This window comes from Protopterus annectens, chromosome 2.part0, assembly GCF_019279795.1.
Source record: "Protopterus annectens isolate FY-2018-M chromosome 2.part0, PAN1.0, whole genome shotgun sequence".
Taxonomy (NCBI): domain Eukaryota; kingdom Metazoa; phylum Chordata; order Ceratodontiformes; family Protopteridae; genus Protopterus; species Protopterus annectens.
In genome coordinates this window covers 643,504,820-643,524,133 of record NC_056728.1, presented here as the reverse complement: position 1 = coordinate 643,524,133, position 19,314 = coordinate 643,504,820, and the positions used below count along the sequence as shown (strand labels likewise).

Below are 19,314 nucleotides of genomic sequence, written 5' to 3'. Positions count from 1 at the left end.
ACAAAGCTGCATGTAAGTGAGTTCTTTCCCTGGGAAAGAAATCGCTTGGCCGCGCACATCACTTTGCCATTTTCATCACTGTAGTGCAATCTCAGAGTTGGTATATTTAAGTAAGGGGGGGGCACAGCTCCCCACATTGGGAGTGAGGGGGGTGAAGCCCCCTACTTTATGTTATATTTTAAGTGGGTTTTTTTTTTGTTTTAAGCGTTCAAGTTTGTAAGCTTTCGCTTACATGGGGTCGATAAATCATCGTTCGCTTTTCTAAGCGTTCAATGATTTAATATAGATCCATAAAATTTTACACAATATGTTAAAATACAGTATACAGAAAATTTTCAAACAATATGTTAAAATACAGTACACAGCAGAAGACATAACAAGACCTATATATTGAGGAAAAAATAGTTACACATGGTTAATAACAGAATAAGTATACAAATTCAATCAGCATTAGGAGAAGAGCTAGACTGTAATATATATTACAGTATGTATATTAGGATGTGAGGTATACAAGTGGAATAATTTGAGGATTTATGTAATACATGAGCATAGCCACTTATTCTTTAAGTGTGTTCTATGTGATTTTTAAAGTGAGAAGACGTAGGGGCAGAAATCAGAGCAGGAGGGAGATTATTCCAGGTTCTAGCTATGGAGTGGGAGAACAGTGCTTTTCCTGCAGTATTATTAGCCCTAGAGATACAGAGGAGGGGTTTGTCGGAAAATCGGAGAGGACGATTTGTATTATAGTGGGTGACAAGTTGGCCTAGTGCAGGTTTTTTTCTGGATGTGTTACCACATTCTAGGCAATGACTAATTGGTAGCTGGGGAAGTTCCGTTAGAGCCTGGCGATGGTGGGTTCTAAAGGTGGAGTCGTTTGCAAACTTGGCGATTTTATTACAACATGATTCGAGTCTGGCAAGGTTCAAGTTTACTAAGCTGGGTAAGAATTGGAGCAGCATACATTAAGGTAGACAAGAGGTGAGTTTGGGCTAAGGTAATCCTTGCTTGTTTCGAGACGGATTTCCTGTGCCTATATAGTGTTCCCATTTTTTTATGGACTTTTTTGATAGTTTATGAAATGTGGATGTCGAAGTGTAGATTTTTATCAATTTCAATGCCTAGGAGTTTGATATGGTCACAGGGAGAGATAATACTGCCGTTTTGGAGGAAATAGTGAGGGATAGAGGGGTGGAATTGGTTTTGTTGCGGGTGAAAATTAGTAATTTGGTTTTATTAGGGTTTAGGATAAGTTGGATCGGAGTGACCTAACTTTCCACAGAGCTAAAGGATTCCTGGGTGAGTTGTTGTAGGGTGGGAAGTGATGGAGCTAACAGATAATAGTTGAATCATCTGCGTATTGTATAAGTGAAGCATGCTGTATGGTGGTATGCAGATTATTGGTAAATATGGAGAAAAGAAGTGAGCCTAATATGGAGCTTTGTGGTACACCTATGGTAGTTGGGAGTGAGGGGGATAGTGCACTTTGCCATTGGATAGATTGTTGGTTATTTGACAGATAGCTTTTAAACCAGGCTATAGTGGAAGTGGCAAAGGATAGAGATGTCAGGGTGTCTGGTAGTAAGGAATGTGAAACCATGTCAAATGCTTTGGAGAGGTCTAGAAATATTGCAGATACAAAGTTATTATTACTTCTATGTTGGTTGATCAGACTGGTGAAAGAGGGCAGAGTGGTGGTTGTGCTATGATGCTGTCGGAAGCCATGCTGTCTGGGGGACAGGAGATGGTGTGAATTTAGGAATTGTGTTACCTGAGAATGTATACATTTCTCTAGTATTTTAGATAAGGGGGTAGAATGGTAATGGGGTGATATTTTGAGTATTTGTAAGAGTTTCCGCCTTTATGTAGTGGAATAATGTACAATACCTTCCATAGCTGTGGGACATATGCTTCTTGTATGGAGTGATTGATAAGAATAGAAAAAGGGTAGGATAAAGATTCAACAGCTATTTTTAGGAAGTTGGCTGGTAGACTGTCAGTGGCAAGGGTGGTAGGTTTCAGTTTTAGGAGGTGTTTTTTAATTGTTGAGGTGGGAACGGGTGAGAGCGTAAAGGATGGGATGTTGTCAGGCATTTGGTTGAGTTATATGTAGGGCTGTTTTTGGATAGTTGGGAGGATAGTGTTAAGATGGATTCTGTGAAGTGGTGATTGAATTGGGAGGCAATGTCCTTGTTGTCATTCGTGGAGTTAAGAGTGGTAGTGGGAGTTTTGCCTGGTTTTAGGAGAGCGTTAATGGCATGCCAAAACCTTTGGGGATTTTTCTGAATGTTTGTTTTGGATACTGAGGAAGTAATGTTGTCTATCGAGTTTAGTTTGTCTTTTGGCCTAATTTCTAAGTTGTAGGTAACTTTGTTTGGCTAAGCTAGTATTGTATTTCTTCCAAATTCTCCAAGCCTTATTCCTTGACATTAGAAGGGCTCTAGTTTCCCTAGTTAGCCATGGTGCATAGTTTGACTTGGCTCTTATTTTTCTTATTGGTACGAGTCTATCAAGAATATTGATGAGAATATTGTTGAAGTAGTCAACGGCTTGGCCTAGATTTAGGGTTTGTAGTGCTTTCTAGTTACTATGTTTTAGAATACTGTTTAGTTCTTGTATATTTAGTTTACGAACATCTCTGACTTGTCTAAAAATAATGGGCTTGGTTATGTTGGTACGTTCCCGCAGGAGGAAGGTGGGGAGATGGTCACTAAGACTATCAGGAAGGCATCCTGTCTGATAGTTTTGTTTGGGGAAGTTAACTAGTGTCCAATTTAGACTAGACTGTTTGTGGGGGTTTTTTTTGTCTATTCTAGTGGGTTCTTGGATAAGTTGGGTAAAACTGTAAAGATTAATATGGTTATTGGGGTTGTTAGAGGTACAGGCTGACCAATCAGTGTTCAGGTCACCTAGTAAGATGGTTTCTTGGGGGAGATTATCTGTGGCCCATTGTAACATTTCTTCAATGATGGGAGAATTATTACCTGGGGGAATATAACAGCAAAGAATGATGTCAGTTATTGTGTCATTTATGCTTAGGGTTGAACCTAAGGTTTCGGCATTTTGAAATTTAGGCATGGGGGTTTGTAGAGGTTTGATGCTGATTGTAGTTTTGTAGAGGATAGCAACTCCACCTCCCTTTTTGCCCACTCTATCTACTCTTAGGATATTATATCCTGGTGGGAGAATTTCTTCATTTTGGGTACTAGGTTTTAGCCACGTCTCGGTAATGGTTAGTATGTTGGGGGAGTAGTGAGCTATAAATGTGTGTAGGTCAGAAAGTTTGTTAGAGATACTTCTGATGTTGACATTCAGTATCAATAGGTCAGACATTTGCCTAGCAGAGACTAGAGAATTTTGTGGTCCAGGGTATGGGTGTATGTCTCCAGATATAAGTAGATTTGTAATGATAAACAGTATGTGTTTAATTGTGTGCACTATGTCTACATTGGATGTAAATGATGTTTTTCTAGTGTAAGATGGTGTTGTGTGAGACTTATGAATGGGTAGGATTAAGCTGTCTTTAAATAATGTAGAAGAGATAGGAAAGAAAATGTGTGAGAGTATATTTGTTTGAGAAAGTGTTATGTGGAATGATGCGCTTTCTAGGGATGTGTTTGTATCTAATGATGTGATGTTTGTTAGGTATGTGAGGGTTATGAAGAGAAATCCTAGGATTAAAGATATTTTATGAGGGATTAGTGGTTGGTTTTAGGGTTCAAGTATGGGTATGAGTGTGAATGTATGGCAAGTAGATACTATGTACCTTTGTAAGGTAAAAATTTGATAGGGGGTGTGTATGAGAGGTCTTGATTGGAGGAGGGTGTGGTCAGGTGATCTGCGGTTAGAATAAATGTAGAAGTAGTGGGGGCGAGTGGGAAATGGGGGCAGGGTAGGGAAGGGGAGTGGAGTGAGCCGAGCATAGGGAGGTGAACGGAGCTGGGCTACACCAGTCCTTGAGACTGCAGAACCTATCTATAGGGCTGGTCAGGACAGAACAGTAAAAGGAAGATACCTCAGTAGTTAAGCAGGAGTGGGAGGGAGTTGTGCAGGTTCAAGGTGGAGGAGGGGGGTAGACACAAAGTAATACAAGGCTGTGATTCAGAAAAACTGGACTAGGCCAGCTGCTAAAAAGAAAACAGGAAAACCAAACTAAGTCAATTCCAGGTCAGTGTAGTGCAGTATCTTCCTAATAACTACAAATCTTATGCTACTAATCTAGTACAGTGTGGTGAAAAGGACCACCACTTCTACAGGGAAAAACAACTGAAGTATGGGCTGCAGGTACATAGGTAAACTTTTTCCAAGAGAAAGTAGTTTTAAGTAATTGACCTAGGAGTACAATAGGAAGAGAAAAATGGGGGCAGTAGCGTCCACTTGTACAGTGAAGGGGGAAAGAGTCTTTAGTTTACAGGATAGATTAAATACAACTCTAACATACACTAGTTTAGCTGAAAGCACTTTAGTGTAGTTTTAATTTGATTACCAGGGTAATACAATGATAACTACAGACCATTTGCAGGCACAACCTGGCTGAAGAGATTCATAAAAAAGGATAACAGAACAAATTCACAAACACACAGTAATAATTGAGGGTACATAATCCCATAGACAATAGAGATATGCAAATAATATTAGTAGAGTACAAAATCAGTTGTGAGCAACTGAGAAACGAAGTTCAAAGTAGAAGTGATATATGTGTGTGTATTATATCGATAGATAGACAGACATAGATATACAGATCAATAGAGTTTATCTCTTACCTTTTAACTCATAAATGGACCCATAAATAAATAATATTCAGTAAAAATGCCAAATACCATACAATAATAAAAAGAAAAATAAACATAAATATTAATTTTACTTTAGCCTTTGGCTTGATGTTATTTCCTACAAGTTAACCACAACGAAATACAGTGGATATAAAAAGTGTACACACCCTTGTTAAAATGCCAGTTTTTTGTGATATAAAAAAATTAGACCACAATAAATCATTTCAAAACTTTTCCCACATTTAATGTGACCTATACCCTGTACAATTCAATTGAAAAACAAACAAATCTTTTAGGGGATAAAATATAAAAAAATAAAAACGTACAATAAGCTGGTTACATAAGTGTGCACACCCTTAAACTAATACTTTGCTGAAGCACCTTTTGATTTAATTGCAGCATTCAGTCTTCATGGGTAGGAGTCTATCAGCATGGTACATCTTGACTTGGTAATATTTGCCCACTCTTCCTTGCAAAAGCCCTTCAAATCTATCAGATTGCAAGGGCATCTCTTGTGCAAAGTCCTCTTCAGGTCACCCCGCAGATTTTCTATTGGATTTAGGTCTGAGCTCTGACTGGGCCATTCCAAAACTTTAATTGTCTTCTGGTGAACCCATTCTTTTGTTGATTTGGATGTAAGCTTGGTGTCATTGTCATGTTGAAATATGAAATTCCTCTTCATCTTCAGCTTTCTAGCAGACGCCTGAAGGTTTTGGCCAAAAGTGACTGGTATTTGGAACTGCTCATAATTCCCTCTACCTTGACTAAAGCCCCAGTTCCAGCTGAAGAAAAGCAACCCCAAAGCATGATACTGCCACCACCATGGCTTCACCATGGGGATGGTGTTCTTTTGGTGATGCGAAGTGTTGTTTTTGCACCAAAAGTACCTTTTGGAATTGTGGCCAAAAAGTTCAACCTTGGTCTCATCAGACCATAACATATTTTCCCACATGCTTTTGGGAGACGATGTATTGTTTTTCAAATTTTAGCCAATGACCTCTTTCTTCCTGTATGCAAAACCCTTAGTAATGAGATGTGCCACATAGAAAGACTTTGACCACAGTGGCAATGTGGTGGTCAAAAGAGAGGTTGCTGTCAACCTGTGTTCCCAGAACTTTTGTAACTCCTTCTGTGTTCAGTGGACTACCATCGACGTGGTATTTCAAGGGAATTGGGTTTTTCCCAAGGGGGATGACGACACATTTTTGGGCATTGAGCTTAAGGCCATGGTTCTGACACTAGTTGTTGGTCTCAGTGAGGCCTTTCTGTAGGATGTCAACATCACTTGGAGAGTTAATAATAGGTCCGAACTTGCAATCATCTGTGAACTTTGTCAGCCAGAGTCCCACCGGTTATAGGTCACATTAAAAGTGGGAAACGTTTTGAAATGATTTATTGTGGTCTAATTTTTTATATCACAAAAACCTGGCATTTTAACAGGGGTGTGTACACTTTTTATATCCACTGTAAATATATAAATGAAAAAAAATGAAATAACAGGTGCATACATCTTTACTTCACTGAAGAGGCAGCAGAAAGCCAATGCAGACATCTGTTATACATTTAAGTAATATATAACATTTGGGTGTGGGTAATACAAGATCTACCCATATCTGATAGTTATTCACTATTAAACAATAACATTATTTAAAAAATTATATTTTTATACATAATGCCATCACAAGATGGAACCTTTTAGTGTTTTTGTATGCTCTTCCCTCTTGAAGTCTATGGGACTGGATTAGGTATGTACTAGCCTTGTATACACTTTGGTGTAGCAGCGTGCCTTCACAGTACATCCCTTAGGAGTGCTGCTACTGCCTCTACTGGTCTTCCATTATTATCTTGGGAGCTGTCACCATGTAGACAATGCTGAAAGCACTGCAGGTCAGTGCTGATCTTTGCAGTAGGGATGGGACTGCAGAATGAGCAACATACAGAATGACAGTTTAATAAATGACAATCTAGTTTTGTAAACAGCTGGAGATATGTGTAATAAGTGAGAAATACTGATGATATTTCAAAGCTATCTTTGTGACTACACTGATTTGTAATTTCAGAGCTACTACAACATTCTGTTTTCTTACATTTGTGATTAAAGTGACTATTTTCTTTAGCTGGTGAGTGGGAATAAAAATGAGACTGTTATGTACTTGTTTTTGGTGGGGTATAGCCACTCTGATCATCACTAATGTCTTTCGGCTTTTCCCAGTTAGGGGTCGCCACAGTGGAACTCTGGTCTGCTAATGATTGGCAGTGGATTTTATGGTGCCGTGTTGCCAGCCCAATGCCCAACCATCAAAGAAGGCACACCCATTCACGCACACACCTACCTGCATGTCTTTAAACGTCACTTGACCGCGGGGAGGACATGCAGACTCCGCACAGACTTAATATCCCCAGTTAGTTTATATGTGTTTGAATATTAATTAGGCGCCACTGTATAATTTATATTATATTCTGCAAATGGGAAATGTATCAACAGTTCTGTATACTGGGCAGTGGATATAAATCACTTAACAAAACCTGTGCAATATACACCATGTGTGTCAGTGAACTGACAACTAAATACAGCTATCAGTCTCAGTAACATGCAGTACATTCATAGTCTGTATTGGAAGATCAGGAGGCTGTGTGTTCTATTCCCACACAAGGTACCTGAATTAACTTTTTCAGTACTAACACTGCATTATAGCACAAGTGTGTGTGTGTGTGTGTGTGTGTGGGGAGGGGGGGGGGGCTGCATTCATAAGTAAGCCATCTCTCAGTTTTTGCTTGGAAATTTGACTGAAGATGCCATAGCCTGAAATGGATTACTAATATGAGTGGTATGTTGGGATATGGTACACTTTCCAGACTCAAAACCGAATGATATCCATTCATCTGAATGTAACAGAAAAAAGGCATCTGTCAAAAGTATTTTTATGTTTTAAGATAAGCTCCCAACATCCCTCTTGCCTGCCACTTTTTCAGTCATGAATTACCTAATGTAGTTCAGGCCCAACTTAATTTCCAACTGCTGATGATTCTGTTAAGCTGTTCCTTTACCTTTCAACACAGCTTTCTCTTTTGACACGTATGCAGTCCGATGGATGGAGAAACACTCCTTTTCTGTCTCTTCCCTCTCTCTCACACACATATATACACATACGCGCATACATATGCACACAAACAGACACACATACCCATGCACGCATGCACAAAGTACCGATTTAGTGGAACCTCATCCCTATGTTTAATTAGAAATACTTTCTACACGTCACAGCTGTTCTTTTATCCTCCTGTATCATCAGGTTATTTGCAGCGACCATGCTAACATGACAATGCATTGTGAGTTTTCCAGATCTACATCCAGTAACCCAAAAGGAGACTCACAATCCTTAAGACAGATAGCTATGAAAGACAGTCAGTAAACCTGTACTGAAAAGAAAAATTTTCCCCAGTCAAAGTGCACCTCTCATCTTGATTTCACTCAGTTTTACCGATGAAAGTACTTAGGAACTCTATGCACACCCAGTTTGACTTGGGCACAAAATTTGCTGAGACAGCAATGTTTTCCTCTACAAAGATGAATCTTAACCAGTCATGTTTTACACTTTCTTAGAACCCGGAGAGCATCTCTCTGCAATCCTACCAGTAACCTCTTCTGCCAATATCTAATCCTCATACTCCTGTTTGCTGCACAACAAAACATCTTCTGAAGCTACAATGGCTATTAATAATGACATTACAACATTAGAAGTACAAATATTTATAGCTTATATGCCATCTTTCTGTATTCATTTTGAATGCATCTTGAAATTTCGTAAATGTCTTCAATAAACTCATTTTTCACATACTTCAGTATTCTTTTAGCTTTTCAGTAACTCTGCATTTGCAGTATTCATACTTATCTTACTGTAATTAGTAGGGTTGGTGTTTGTGACTATGAAATGTTATTACTTTCTCTTACATAGCTACATCCTTGAATGGCACAGAAATCAAGATAAGGTTATTATGCATAATAACTTACATTTGCCAAAGCTCGTGTCTTGACAAAAAGGAGTGTTCGTGTTTGTGGGTTGATTCTATACTCCTCTGTCAAAATAAAGGTCAAACTTTCTAGTTTAGGATTTTCATTCTGTTCTGCTTCCTCTTGCACACATTTATTCAGCTTCTGCTTCTTATCTGTAAAAAAAAAAAAAAAAAAAAAAAAAAGAGAGAGAAACAATTCAAAGTAGGGTCGTTCCCTTCTTACTAGATAATACACAAGAACAACATTAAAACTAAATCTGACTTTGTAACACTTGAAATGAATAAGTTGAAAATGTTCTGTTCCACTGTTCCATGTTTTTCCTTAGTGTCAGGTCATTAATATGAGGGAGCTCTTATACTGCACCATTACAGAAGCACACAGCTATATAAATATCCCATATAGTTTAGAATGTTCCCTTTACAGGCAGAAATGCCATGGGATTTGCCAACAAATTTATGCTTTTCTTTTAAATTTTACATGACACCTAAAGACTTTAGACAGAGAGAACTTCAAAAAAAAAAAGAGTACAGTTAGTGGGATTTACTGAATGTACAAACATTATTCAAGCAGATAACACTGGTATTATGGGAGGTGGGTATAGTGGTCTAGTTGGTTGCTTTTCGCAATGCAAGTAGAAGCTTGCAGGTGACAAAGATATAGTCTTTAGCCAGCGATATGGGCTTGGTGATATGAAGCTGGTGATGGTAGCCTTCATTAACATGTGATTAGCTATCAGAGGTGGGATTAGACCCTCACAGAGAAAGACCCTCATTGTCAAAGGCCTGATAATGCAGGCTGGACCACTTCACCTTCCCCTCTCTCTGTCAGTTAAAGGAAGATGAGAGGCTGTCATGTAGATTTCTGGCATCAGGACATTTACGGTCTGTTTCTAAAACAGACAGCCCTAGTCTGTGGAAAGGAAGTCAACACTCTCAGGCAACTGGGATGACAGCATTCCCATCTCCTTGAAAATGACTGGAGGTAAAAGGCATGTGCATGGACGAACCTTCAAGCCTGCCTGGGATGATGGCTCCTTTCACCTGGTTCCCAACCCAGGATAGTGTCCAAAGTGCTATTTTTTAAGTAACACATGGGCAGAAGGTTAACCAGAAGAAAGTTAACAGTTGGCAGGCGGAGAAACAAAAATGACATAGGAAGAAGAAAAATGATTATCAGTAACTTATCATTTGAATACCTTCCAGATTTTAATTTGTCTTTCTCTTTTGAGGTCCTGGTTGATATTTTTTAAAGGCTCTAAAAACAAGTTGTTTGGAAGTCTGTAACCACAAATGTAAAAATCAATCCTAACATAAATTCAGCTATAAATGTTAGTCAATGAATGGCTTTTCTTCATGGTCAACCTTGTTACTGTAATAGGCATCACTACTCTTGCCTCATTTTACACAATATCATCCTGCCATTTACAAAAATAAATATATGTTTTACATAAAGGACTCCTTATGTCAATCAGCAGCAGTTCTCTTCATCACTAAATAGTACCTGCAGTCGATCAGATTATGTTTGATGTTCTGCATACGAGTGGCACATAGACAAAAAATCCTAGAAACTGCATACTAAACTCCATCCCAGTGATGAAAAAACTTAATTACAAAACATGAATACTCTTTTAATTCAAAAATACTTGAGAAATGCATTCATAAACAATGTTTACATGGTCTATTATCAGCAACCTATCATTAGTCATTCAGCATGGATTTTGCCCAGATTACAGCACAGTTGCACTGTAGTGGGGCAGGGGCTAAATTCCATTTTCAACCAAATGTAATTCGACCAAATGTGCTTATATATATATATATATATATATATATATATATATATATATATATATATATATGTGTGTGTGTGTGTGTGAATGGGTGAATGGAGGAAATGCCCCAACTTTGGGCATTAAATACATTACGCATGCGAATTCAACAGGCTCTTGAAGATCCAACACAATTGCATAAGAACTATGCTAAGTATGTAATGTGACAGGCAAACATTTAACTAAGGCTAAGACAATCATTAATTGTAAACATGATGTTGGCAGTCTAATAAATTACACAGAAGATAGGAGGAAGAGTTAATGGAATGGTCCTTGGCAAAAAAAGAAAACCATTTCCACTTACATGTGTAAGGTTTTTGTGGTAGAAAGTCTCCTGGTTTCTGTCAGAACATACATAGCTCAGTAAATAGAATCTCTTAGGAAATAGAGAGCACTCAATGCCTGCGGGCTGGTAAACTTGAGATTGGGGGTATATGCACAGTCTTTCTATACAGTTTGTAATGTTTCTTACACAGGTAGCTGAAAATGTGTGAAGCATAACAGTTGTAGGAAGTATCATGTAGTATAGTTGTCTGGACCAATTTGGTACTAACAGTACTAACTTTGAGTTCTTTTATGTGGATTTGAACAACACCTTCTCGGTTAAAGGGACTGGTGGAAAGGCATAAAGAACTTTGTGCGATCATGTAACCATTAACACAATGCATAGGGTAAATTAGTACCATGTAATTGCACCCCCTGTATGTCACCTCTCACCACATCACTGACAGGTGTATAACCTTTTTTATGATGGAAAACAGTTTTCTGCTCAGTGGTTTAAGTTACCTCTCCATTGGCTGGTGAAACTATATTTCAGCCAGTAATCAAGAACAAAAGTTACTAAACTTCATAAACTTTAACACTTTGAGAGTGATGTAAAAACACTGACACTGGGTACAAATATACTGCATATTATCCTGATGAACATTCTTGCCAATGGTGCTATGCTAAATGCCGTCTCTCCCCTTCTTGCACTGACCTCAGTGCTGTGACATTCCTCTTATACACCATCCGAAGTCTAATAAAAATAACACCATCTTTAACAATTTTTCAAATGGTAACTATGATGCCCCCAACAATTACTCTGTGTCAGTTAACTGGAACTGTATATTAGGGCCCTTATTCATCAGTTTAGTGAATCATTCATAACCCTCTACAAAACTTTAAACTACTGCAATGACAATTCATACCTATAATGAATAAAATTCTGCAATGACCTTAAATGCTGCTGCTACAAAATTAGCAAATTATTAAACAAAAATAAAAGTACCTACAAAGCCTTCAGACTTTTAACCAATCCAATGCAACAGGACTAAAGTCATCTCTAGTCAAGAAACAATTCACCAAAACAGTCAAAAGAAGCAGTCTCATTCAAGGTAAAATTTATCATTAGGAGATATGATAGTAATATGGCCTTCTAGAACCACATCCAAAAAATGAAGAGGGGAGGAATAAGAATTGTAAATGGTATCATCCTAGAAGAGTCAACAGATATAGCTAATAACCCAGCACACAAATATGGAGAAAACTTCAGATAAAGGAGACCCTATCCATTCTTCATCCCTGAAACATGATCATGCCTTATCTTGTATCTGAAATGGTCACTTTTATGCTCAATAAGGTAAAAAATATCAGTCCCTTAGGGCCAGATGAGATGTCAGGAAGCATAATTTGTGCAACCAAAAGTAACCAAACATGCTCCTTACTCATCTGTTTAATAGGGACTTATAAACTGTTTAAGTCCCTGACATCTGGAAAGAAACTACTATAGATCCAATCCACAAGGCTCTTCCATGGACTAATTATCCTTACACTCATATGGCCTAATGTGATGGCGAAAATTATGAAATTTTTCAGGTTGACACAAGTAACCTTCTCCGTTACCTACCCCGGTATGGTTTTATCAAAGGTAGATTATTTATTTATTTTACTGATTTAATTCTGCTTACTGGGGGTTATAGCACTGATTAGATTTGACCATTTGTAGGCTTATCCCACATTACAAGAAATTTTAAAAAGAAGTAGGATCAGGACTATGCAAAGCACGATGCAGCTGTTATATGTAAAGTAAATTTGGTCCAGCCAAAAGAACGGACATAGTACATACAAATATGTAGGGAAAATTTCTCAATGAAGAAAGGAGAAACTGTGAAATATTAAGAGCTGCAACAGAATAGCTAATAACACCAGCCGTAGATATTTGTTACACAGTAGGTGGATGGGGAAGCAGTGGGTATGAGTTTATATGATATAGAGGTTAGGAGATTAAGCAGCCAAGGTTTTTTGTGTTGAATACAATAGTATAATTATGGAAGTCAGGTGACATGGCCTATATTCTGATGTATGCACTTAAATTTTTCAGTTAGGTCGGAACCGTTTTTGATTTCAGTAAGATCAGGTAGCAATCACTGCTTCAGTTTACAGGCAAGGAAGTACAGTTTTGTACCTACCATAAATGTAGATGTCCGATAGGTATGCATCTGCAGTCATCACATAAGGGTTGTCCTGCCTCAGGCAGCCCTTTGGTCGGCCGGATTCCAAAATCTGGGTCCGGCGTCAGCTGATGTCGCCCTTTCCCCGATGTCAGAGCGCCTGGGGTATAAAAGCGTCAGCCGACGCCATCTTCCTCAGTGTTTCTTGCCCCAGATGCCAGGTGCCCTCAAAAGAAGGCTAAATTTGGAGAAATGCAATAAATTCCAAACATGCACAGAAATATATATGTATATATATACATATATATATATATATATATATATATATATATATATATATATATAAAACAAATACACCATAATAAATAACCCCAGCTAGCTATGAGAGGGAAAAGTACCCAATAAATACCAAAGAGGGGAAGGAGGGAGGGTAAACCTGACTGCAGATGCATACCTATCGGACATCTACATTTATGGTAGGTACAAAACTGCACTATGTCCTTCAAGGATGCATCTGCTGTCATCACATATGGGTAGAATATCATAGCCAATCTGGGGGTGGAGGATCTATGTAAAGGATGGTGTAGCTAAAATGCCCTGCAGGACTGCCATAGCAAAGCCTGCTCTGGATCTGGAATATAAAGGTAAATTGTAATGCTTGGAAAATCCATGTAGCAGCTTCTAAAATGTCCTTGGTAGCCACCCCTCTTAAGAAGGCTGTGGAGGTGGCTGTGGCTCTGGTGGAATGAGGTCTAATGTTAGCTGGCACAGTTTTTCCATGAAAGGAATAACAAAAATGAATGCAATTCCCTATCCATTTTGAAATTGTCTGTTTGGAAATTGCTTTTCCTTGTGCACCAGCAGCATATGCTACCAACAGCTGGTCAATTTTTCTGTAGCTTTTAGTTCTGTCCAAGTAGTAGCGCAACTGTCTGTGTATGTCCAGGGTGTGCGGAAGTTTCTCCCCTTTGTTTTGTGGATTTGGAAAGAAGGTAGGCAGGTGAATAGCTTGGTTTAATGAGACCCTGGATACCACCTTTGGCATAAATGAAGGACTGGTTCTCAATGAGACTCTGTCCTGATGAAAAATAAGAAATGGCTGTACTGCCATGAGGGCCTGTAACTCAGATACTCTTCTTGCTGAGGTTATGGCCAGAAGGAAGGCGGTCTTCAAGACAGGAACTGTAGTTCTGCAGATGCTGCTGGTTCAAAGGGAGGCAGAGTTAGTTTTTCCAACACGGTTAAGGTCCCAAGTAGGCACTGGAGGTTTCCTTGGAGGATTGATGTTTTTAATTCCTCTTAGAAACTGTCTTAGGAGAGGATGAGAAAAGACAGGTGGATCAGTACTGTACTCTGCTGAAATTGCTGAAGCATGAATTTTAATGGAAGAGTAAGACAGGCCATTGTGGAGCATTTCTGCCAAGTATTCCAGGATATGTGCCATGTTCATCACTGTCGCATCTAGGCCCTTTGTGGTGCTCCAAGTGTGAAATCTTTTCCATTTTGCTAAATATGCCTTTCTTGTGGAAGGCCGGCGAGCTTCCATGATGATATCCTTCACTCTCTTGGACAGCTTATCCTGAGGAGGAGTCAAGATATTTTCCAGGCTGTTAGTTGCAAGGTTTTCAGGTTGGAATGCAGAGTTTTGTAATTGTGCTGTCAGGAGAAGTGGCCATTGAGGAAGAGGCCATGGTTTCGTGCGTGACATGCTCTTTAAGAGTGGGTACCAGTGCTGTCTTGGCCAGTCCGGAGCTATCAGAATCACTTTTGGCTGCTCTGTCCTGATCTTCAGTAAGACCTTGGTCATTAATGGAAGAGGTGGAAATGCATACACTGTTAGAGTTCTCCAGCTGAAAGATAGGGCGTCCACTTTCCATGCTTGTGGGTGGTATGTCCTTGAGCAGAATTTCTTCAGCTGATGATTGTGGGGGGAGGCAAAAAGATCTATATCTGGCCTTCCCCATGATTGAGTTATCTGTAGGAAGATGTCTGGGTGCAGCATCCATTCGTGTGCATCCATGATATTTCTGCTTAAGCTGTCCGCCAGTATATTGTCTTTTCCTGGCACAAACTGGGATTGCAGGTCTATATTGAGTTTCAAGGAAAGTTCCCATAGATTCATTGCCAGTCTGCAAAGAGGGTAGGAATGGGTGCCTCCTTGCTTGTTTATGTACCACATAACTGTGGTGTTGTCTGTCCTTATTAGCAGGTGGCCTTGATGCAGAAAGAGTTTGAAGGCCTCGATTGCATGTATCACTGCCAGCATTTCCTTTTGGTTTATGTGCATGCGTAGCTCCTTTTGTGACCATAGTCCTTGAATACATCTGCCCTCCATGTGTGCTCCCCAACTGTGGTCTGAAGCGTCCGTTGTAATGGTTTGGCTGGCTATTGGCTTGCTGAAGGGCAGACCCCTGTTTGACTGGCTTGCTTGAGCCCACCACAGAAATTCCTTTTGGAGGCATGGAATGAGTGGGATCAAAGTTTCTAAGCTGTGACTGTGCTGAGTCCATAAACTCCTTTGGTACCATTGTAGTTTCCTCATATGCAGCCTTGCTTGTGGAATCAGAAGAATGCAAGATGCCATGTAACCCAGGGCCTGCAGGATTTTCCTTGCAGTCAGCTGAGTTTGTCTTGTCAGATTCTTGAAGTAATCCGGTAGTTGTCTTTGTTTTTCTTCTGTGAGAAAAGCCATTTGGGTGGTTGTGTCTAGATCCGCACCCAGAAAAGTTATTCTTTGGGATGGAACAAGTCTTGATTTGTGAATGTTGACTGTATATCCCAAGGCCTGCAGTAGGTGGATGGCATAATTCAAGTCCTTTACCAAAGTTTGTTGGCTGTCCGCTTGTATAAGGCAGTCGTCCAGATATGGGTATATTTGAATCCCTGAAGTCTGCAGTGTGCAATTACTGATGCCAGGCATTTCGTGAATACTCTGGGCGCAGTAGATAAGCCAAAGGGCAATGCTAAGAATTGATAATGCTCTGAACCTGCAAGAAATCTGAGGTGTCTTCTGCAACTTTGTCTGATAGGGACATGCAGGTATGCCTCCTTGAGGTCTAGAGTCACCAGCCAAGACCCCTTGCCCAGCATGGGAAGGAGTTGCTGTAGAGTCAGTATTTTGAATTTTGGCACAATGAGATAAGTATTCAGTGCGGACAAGTCGAGAATAGGCCTCCATTGATTTTCTTTTCTTGGAACAAGGAATAGTCTGGAATAAAATCCTTGGCCTTGTTCTGAAAGAGGAACCTTTTCTATAGCTTTCATTTGCATTAAGTTGGAGATTTGTTTCAAAGCCTCTGCCCTTTGATTTGGTGGCAGGTCTGGCATGCCTTTTCTTTTTGGCAATGTGTGAAAATGGAACCTGTATCCTTTGTCTATTATTTGCAGTGTCCATTTGTCTCTTGTAATACTGTGCCAATTTTCTGAGAATAAAGAAAGCTTTCCGCCCAAAGGTGCTTCTAATTGAACCCTGGTTGGCGGAGTCAAAGCAAAGTCATTGAGTCTGTCCTTGTGCAGCAGTTGTAGCACTACCCCTCTGGTTGGGAGGCTGCCACTGACGTCCTCTGTAGGAGTCTCTAGCTTACCCTCTACCTCTGGCACGCCTGTTCTTGCCTCTCTGAAATCTTTCTGTGTCCGGAAAGGACCAATTCTTGGTAGGCCAATTTCTGCTGAATCTTGGTGGTTGGACTTGTAGAAAATCTTTGACTGTTTGTACAGATTTTGCCTTTTCCTCAAATTTCTTTAAGACCTCCTGAGCAGTGGAGCCAAATAACTTTTGCTTTTCCAGTGGAGCATCCAGAAGCTTAGCTTTAACATGGTCTGGCAGAGATTGTTCCTTCAGCCAAGCATGCCTACGTATGACTGCACCTGTCATAGCTGACCTACATGAAGCTTCCAATGCATCATAACCACACTGTAAGAAATGGTTGCTAACCTGCTGGGAGTTATGTACCAGATCCTGAAGTGATTTGCGATCTAGGGGTTCAGGTGAAGACAGTTTCTTATGCAATTCATCTAACAAATACTCTTGGTACTGTATCATATGAAATTGACAATTTAATGCCCTCATAGAAAGAGTAGCAGAAGTATACACTTTTTTACCCCATCTCTCTAAAGCCCTGGACTCCCTTTCAGAGGGGAGTGGATTTTTAGTAGTGGCAGCTGCAACCCCTTTAGGGCCCTGGGAAATAGTTTCTGGATCAGCAGAGTGGGCCTTGTAAAGAAAAAGATGCGAGTCCGGGACCCTGTAGTACCTATCGGGTTTGACAGGGGCCGGAAGAAGAGTGTCAGGGGTTATGCTAGACTCAGAGTACACATCATCAATGACATTCAAAACAGGAGGAATAGCCAAAGGTCTATGCTGAGGTAAATGCAGAAAAGTTCTTAATCTTTTCCTGGAATCAGAGAATTCCTGGCCCTGCCATTTGAAATGCTCTCTCATAGTGTGAAGGGTCTCCCCGAAGGATAGTTCTTCAGGAGGGGAGGCCGAGGGGATTGATTCCTCTGCATCAGAATCCTCGTAGGCCGAAAAAGCCTCCTCCTGGTAGTCCGAGAGAGCAGAGCCATCAGAGGCCTCCTCTGAGGAGTGGGGGATCAGGGGGCTCAACCCTGGGCCTTTTGTCTAGAGGAGGTTGAGAGCCCGTGTCCGGATGGGGTTGAGAGCCCCTAATTAAGGAAATAAGGTCCTCTGCTAAAGTTAGAATCTGTGAACTTGTAGAGGGTCCCTGAGGAATAACCCTGGGGGCATAGCTTTTGTATGTTTAGCAGCTTTAGCCCTGGTGAATGCCTTTATGGACATGGATGCAGGAGGCCTAGCTGCACCACGTGCTGGTGTAGTTTTGTCTAGAGGAATGGTGTCGGAAGTTTCCAAGACACCAGTTTCTGAAGGAAATTCAATAACCAACTCAGCAGGGGCCTCCGGGGCCGAGGTTGTCGGTTGAGCGGTTTCGGGGGTCGGAAGTACCAAGGACTCGGTTTCAGCCGAGACCGAGACACTCGTGGTAGGTCTGGCCGTGGTTTCAGCCGAAACCGCGGCCCGCATGTGTCGGTCCTTGTCCTTCCGTTTCTTTGTTAAATGTGAAGTCGGAGTCTCCGACGGCATATTGTATGAAAAACTAGCCCCAAAAAATTCCTCTGCAAACTCCGCCCGATGTCTAAGAGTGCGTCGGTTGAAGGAAGCACAGGCTGAACAGGCCGAGACGTCGTGGTCTGGGCCTAGGCAGGGGAGGCAGTAAGAGTGGAAATCCTTATGAGGTATTTGTTTCCCAAAAGTTAAGCAATTATTAACTTTATCTGACATCGGCTGAGGCAAGAAAGAGTCCCCAACGGGGTACTTAGAATTTGAAGTCTTTGGTAGCTGAATTACAGGAGCTGGCCGACCGGCACTTGCGAACTGCTTCTGCTTCGGGCACCACGCGGCAAGAAAGAGTCTCATAAGATGGCGTCGGCTGACGCTTTTATACCCCAGGCGCTCTGACGTCGGGGAAAGGGCGACATCAGCCGACGCCGGACCCAGACTTTGGAATCCGTCCGACCGAAGGGCTGCCTGAGGCAGGACAACCCTTATGCGATGACTGCAGATGCATCCTTGAAGGACATCAGGGAAGCTGTGGTGTGCGGAATGAAGTTTAGTGAATGGAATTATGAAGGTGCAGCCATTACTGAAGTGGCTTCTTAGACAGTAATGCGTGTTGGATGTAGTTAGTCTCATAACTGGGGGGGGGGGGGGTAGTTTGTCTTGCATAGGAGTTTGAAGAGAAGGGAGCCAAGAAGTAGGCTGGCTCTTTATTGAATGGCTAGTCAATTTGCCTTTTCCAAGGTGTTGCAGCAATATTCACACTGAGGTAGTTGTTAAAGAAACTGCAGACTTTATTAGATTAGATCAAACATGTTTACTTTCTAGAAAAGGATGCCTTAACACTGAAGCATTAGATTAAGCTAGGATGAGTACTAGATAGATGGGTGACTGTCAGCCCAACTTTGCCTTTCTTCTATTTGGTGTCAGTGTGTTTTTCTGCAATGTTAAACATACTTTGTAACTAGCATATTTACTGAGACCCATTTCACAATATTTGGATGGGAATGACTCATTAAACAAACATATGTACATAGATTACACTGTTAATTTTATGACCTACTTGCCTTGAAGAATTTAACTGTTACAATTTTGTGATGATATGTTCTTTTTCCCATGAACATTACAAGACTGTGTGTGAAAGATAACTTCCAAGATGGCTGCACAATGATCAACAGCTTGACTTCAGCTCTCCCAGT

General features: G+C 40.5%; 1 protein-coding gene across 1 annotated transcript in view; it reads right to left on the bottom strand.

Annotated features, from left to right (window-relative positions):
- The window catches only part of DDX58 (DExD/H-box helicase 58), a 553,305-nt gene that overhangs the window by 136,422 nt on the left and 397,569 nt on the right, over window positions 1-19,314 (bottom strand). Inside the window, exon 14 of the mRNA XM_044061005.1 lies at window positions 8,782-8,936. Within this exon, the coding sequence (XP_043916940.1) occupies window positions 8,782-8,936 (155 nt within the window). The remainder of the gene's footprint in view (window positions 1-8,781; window positions 8,937-19,314) is intronic.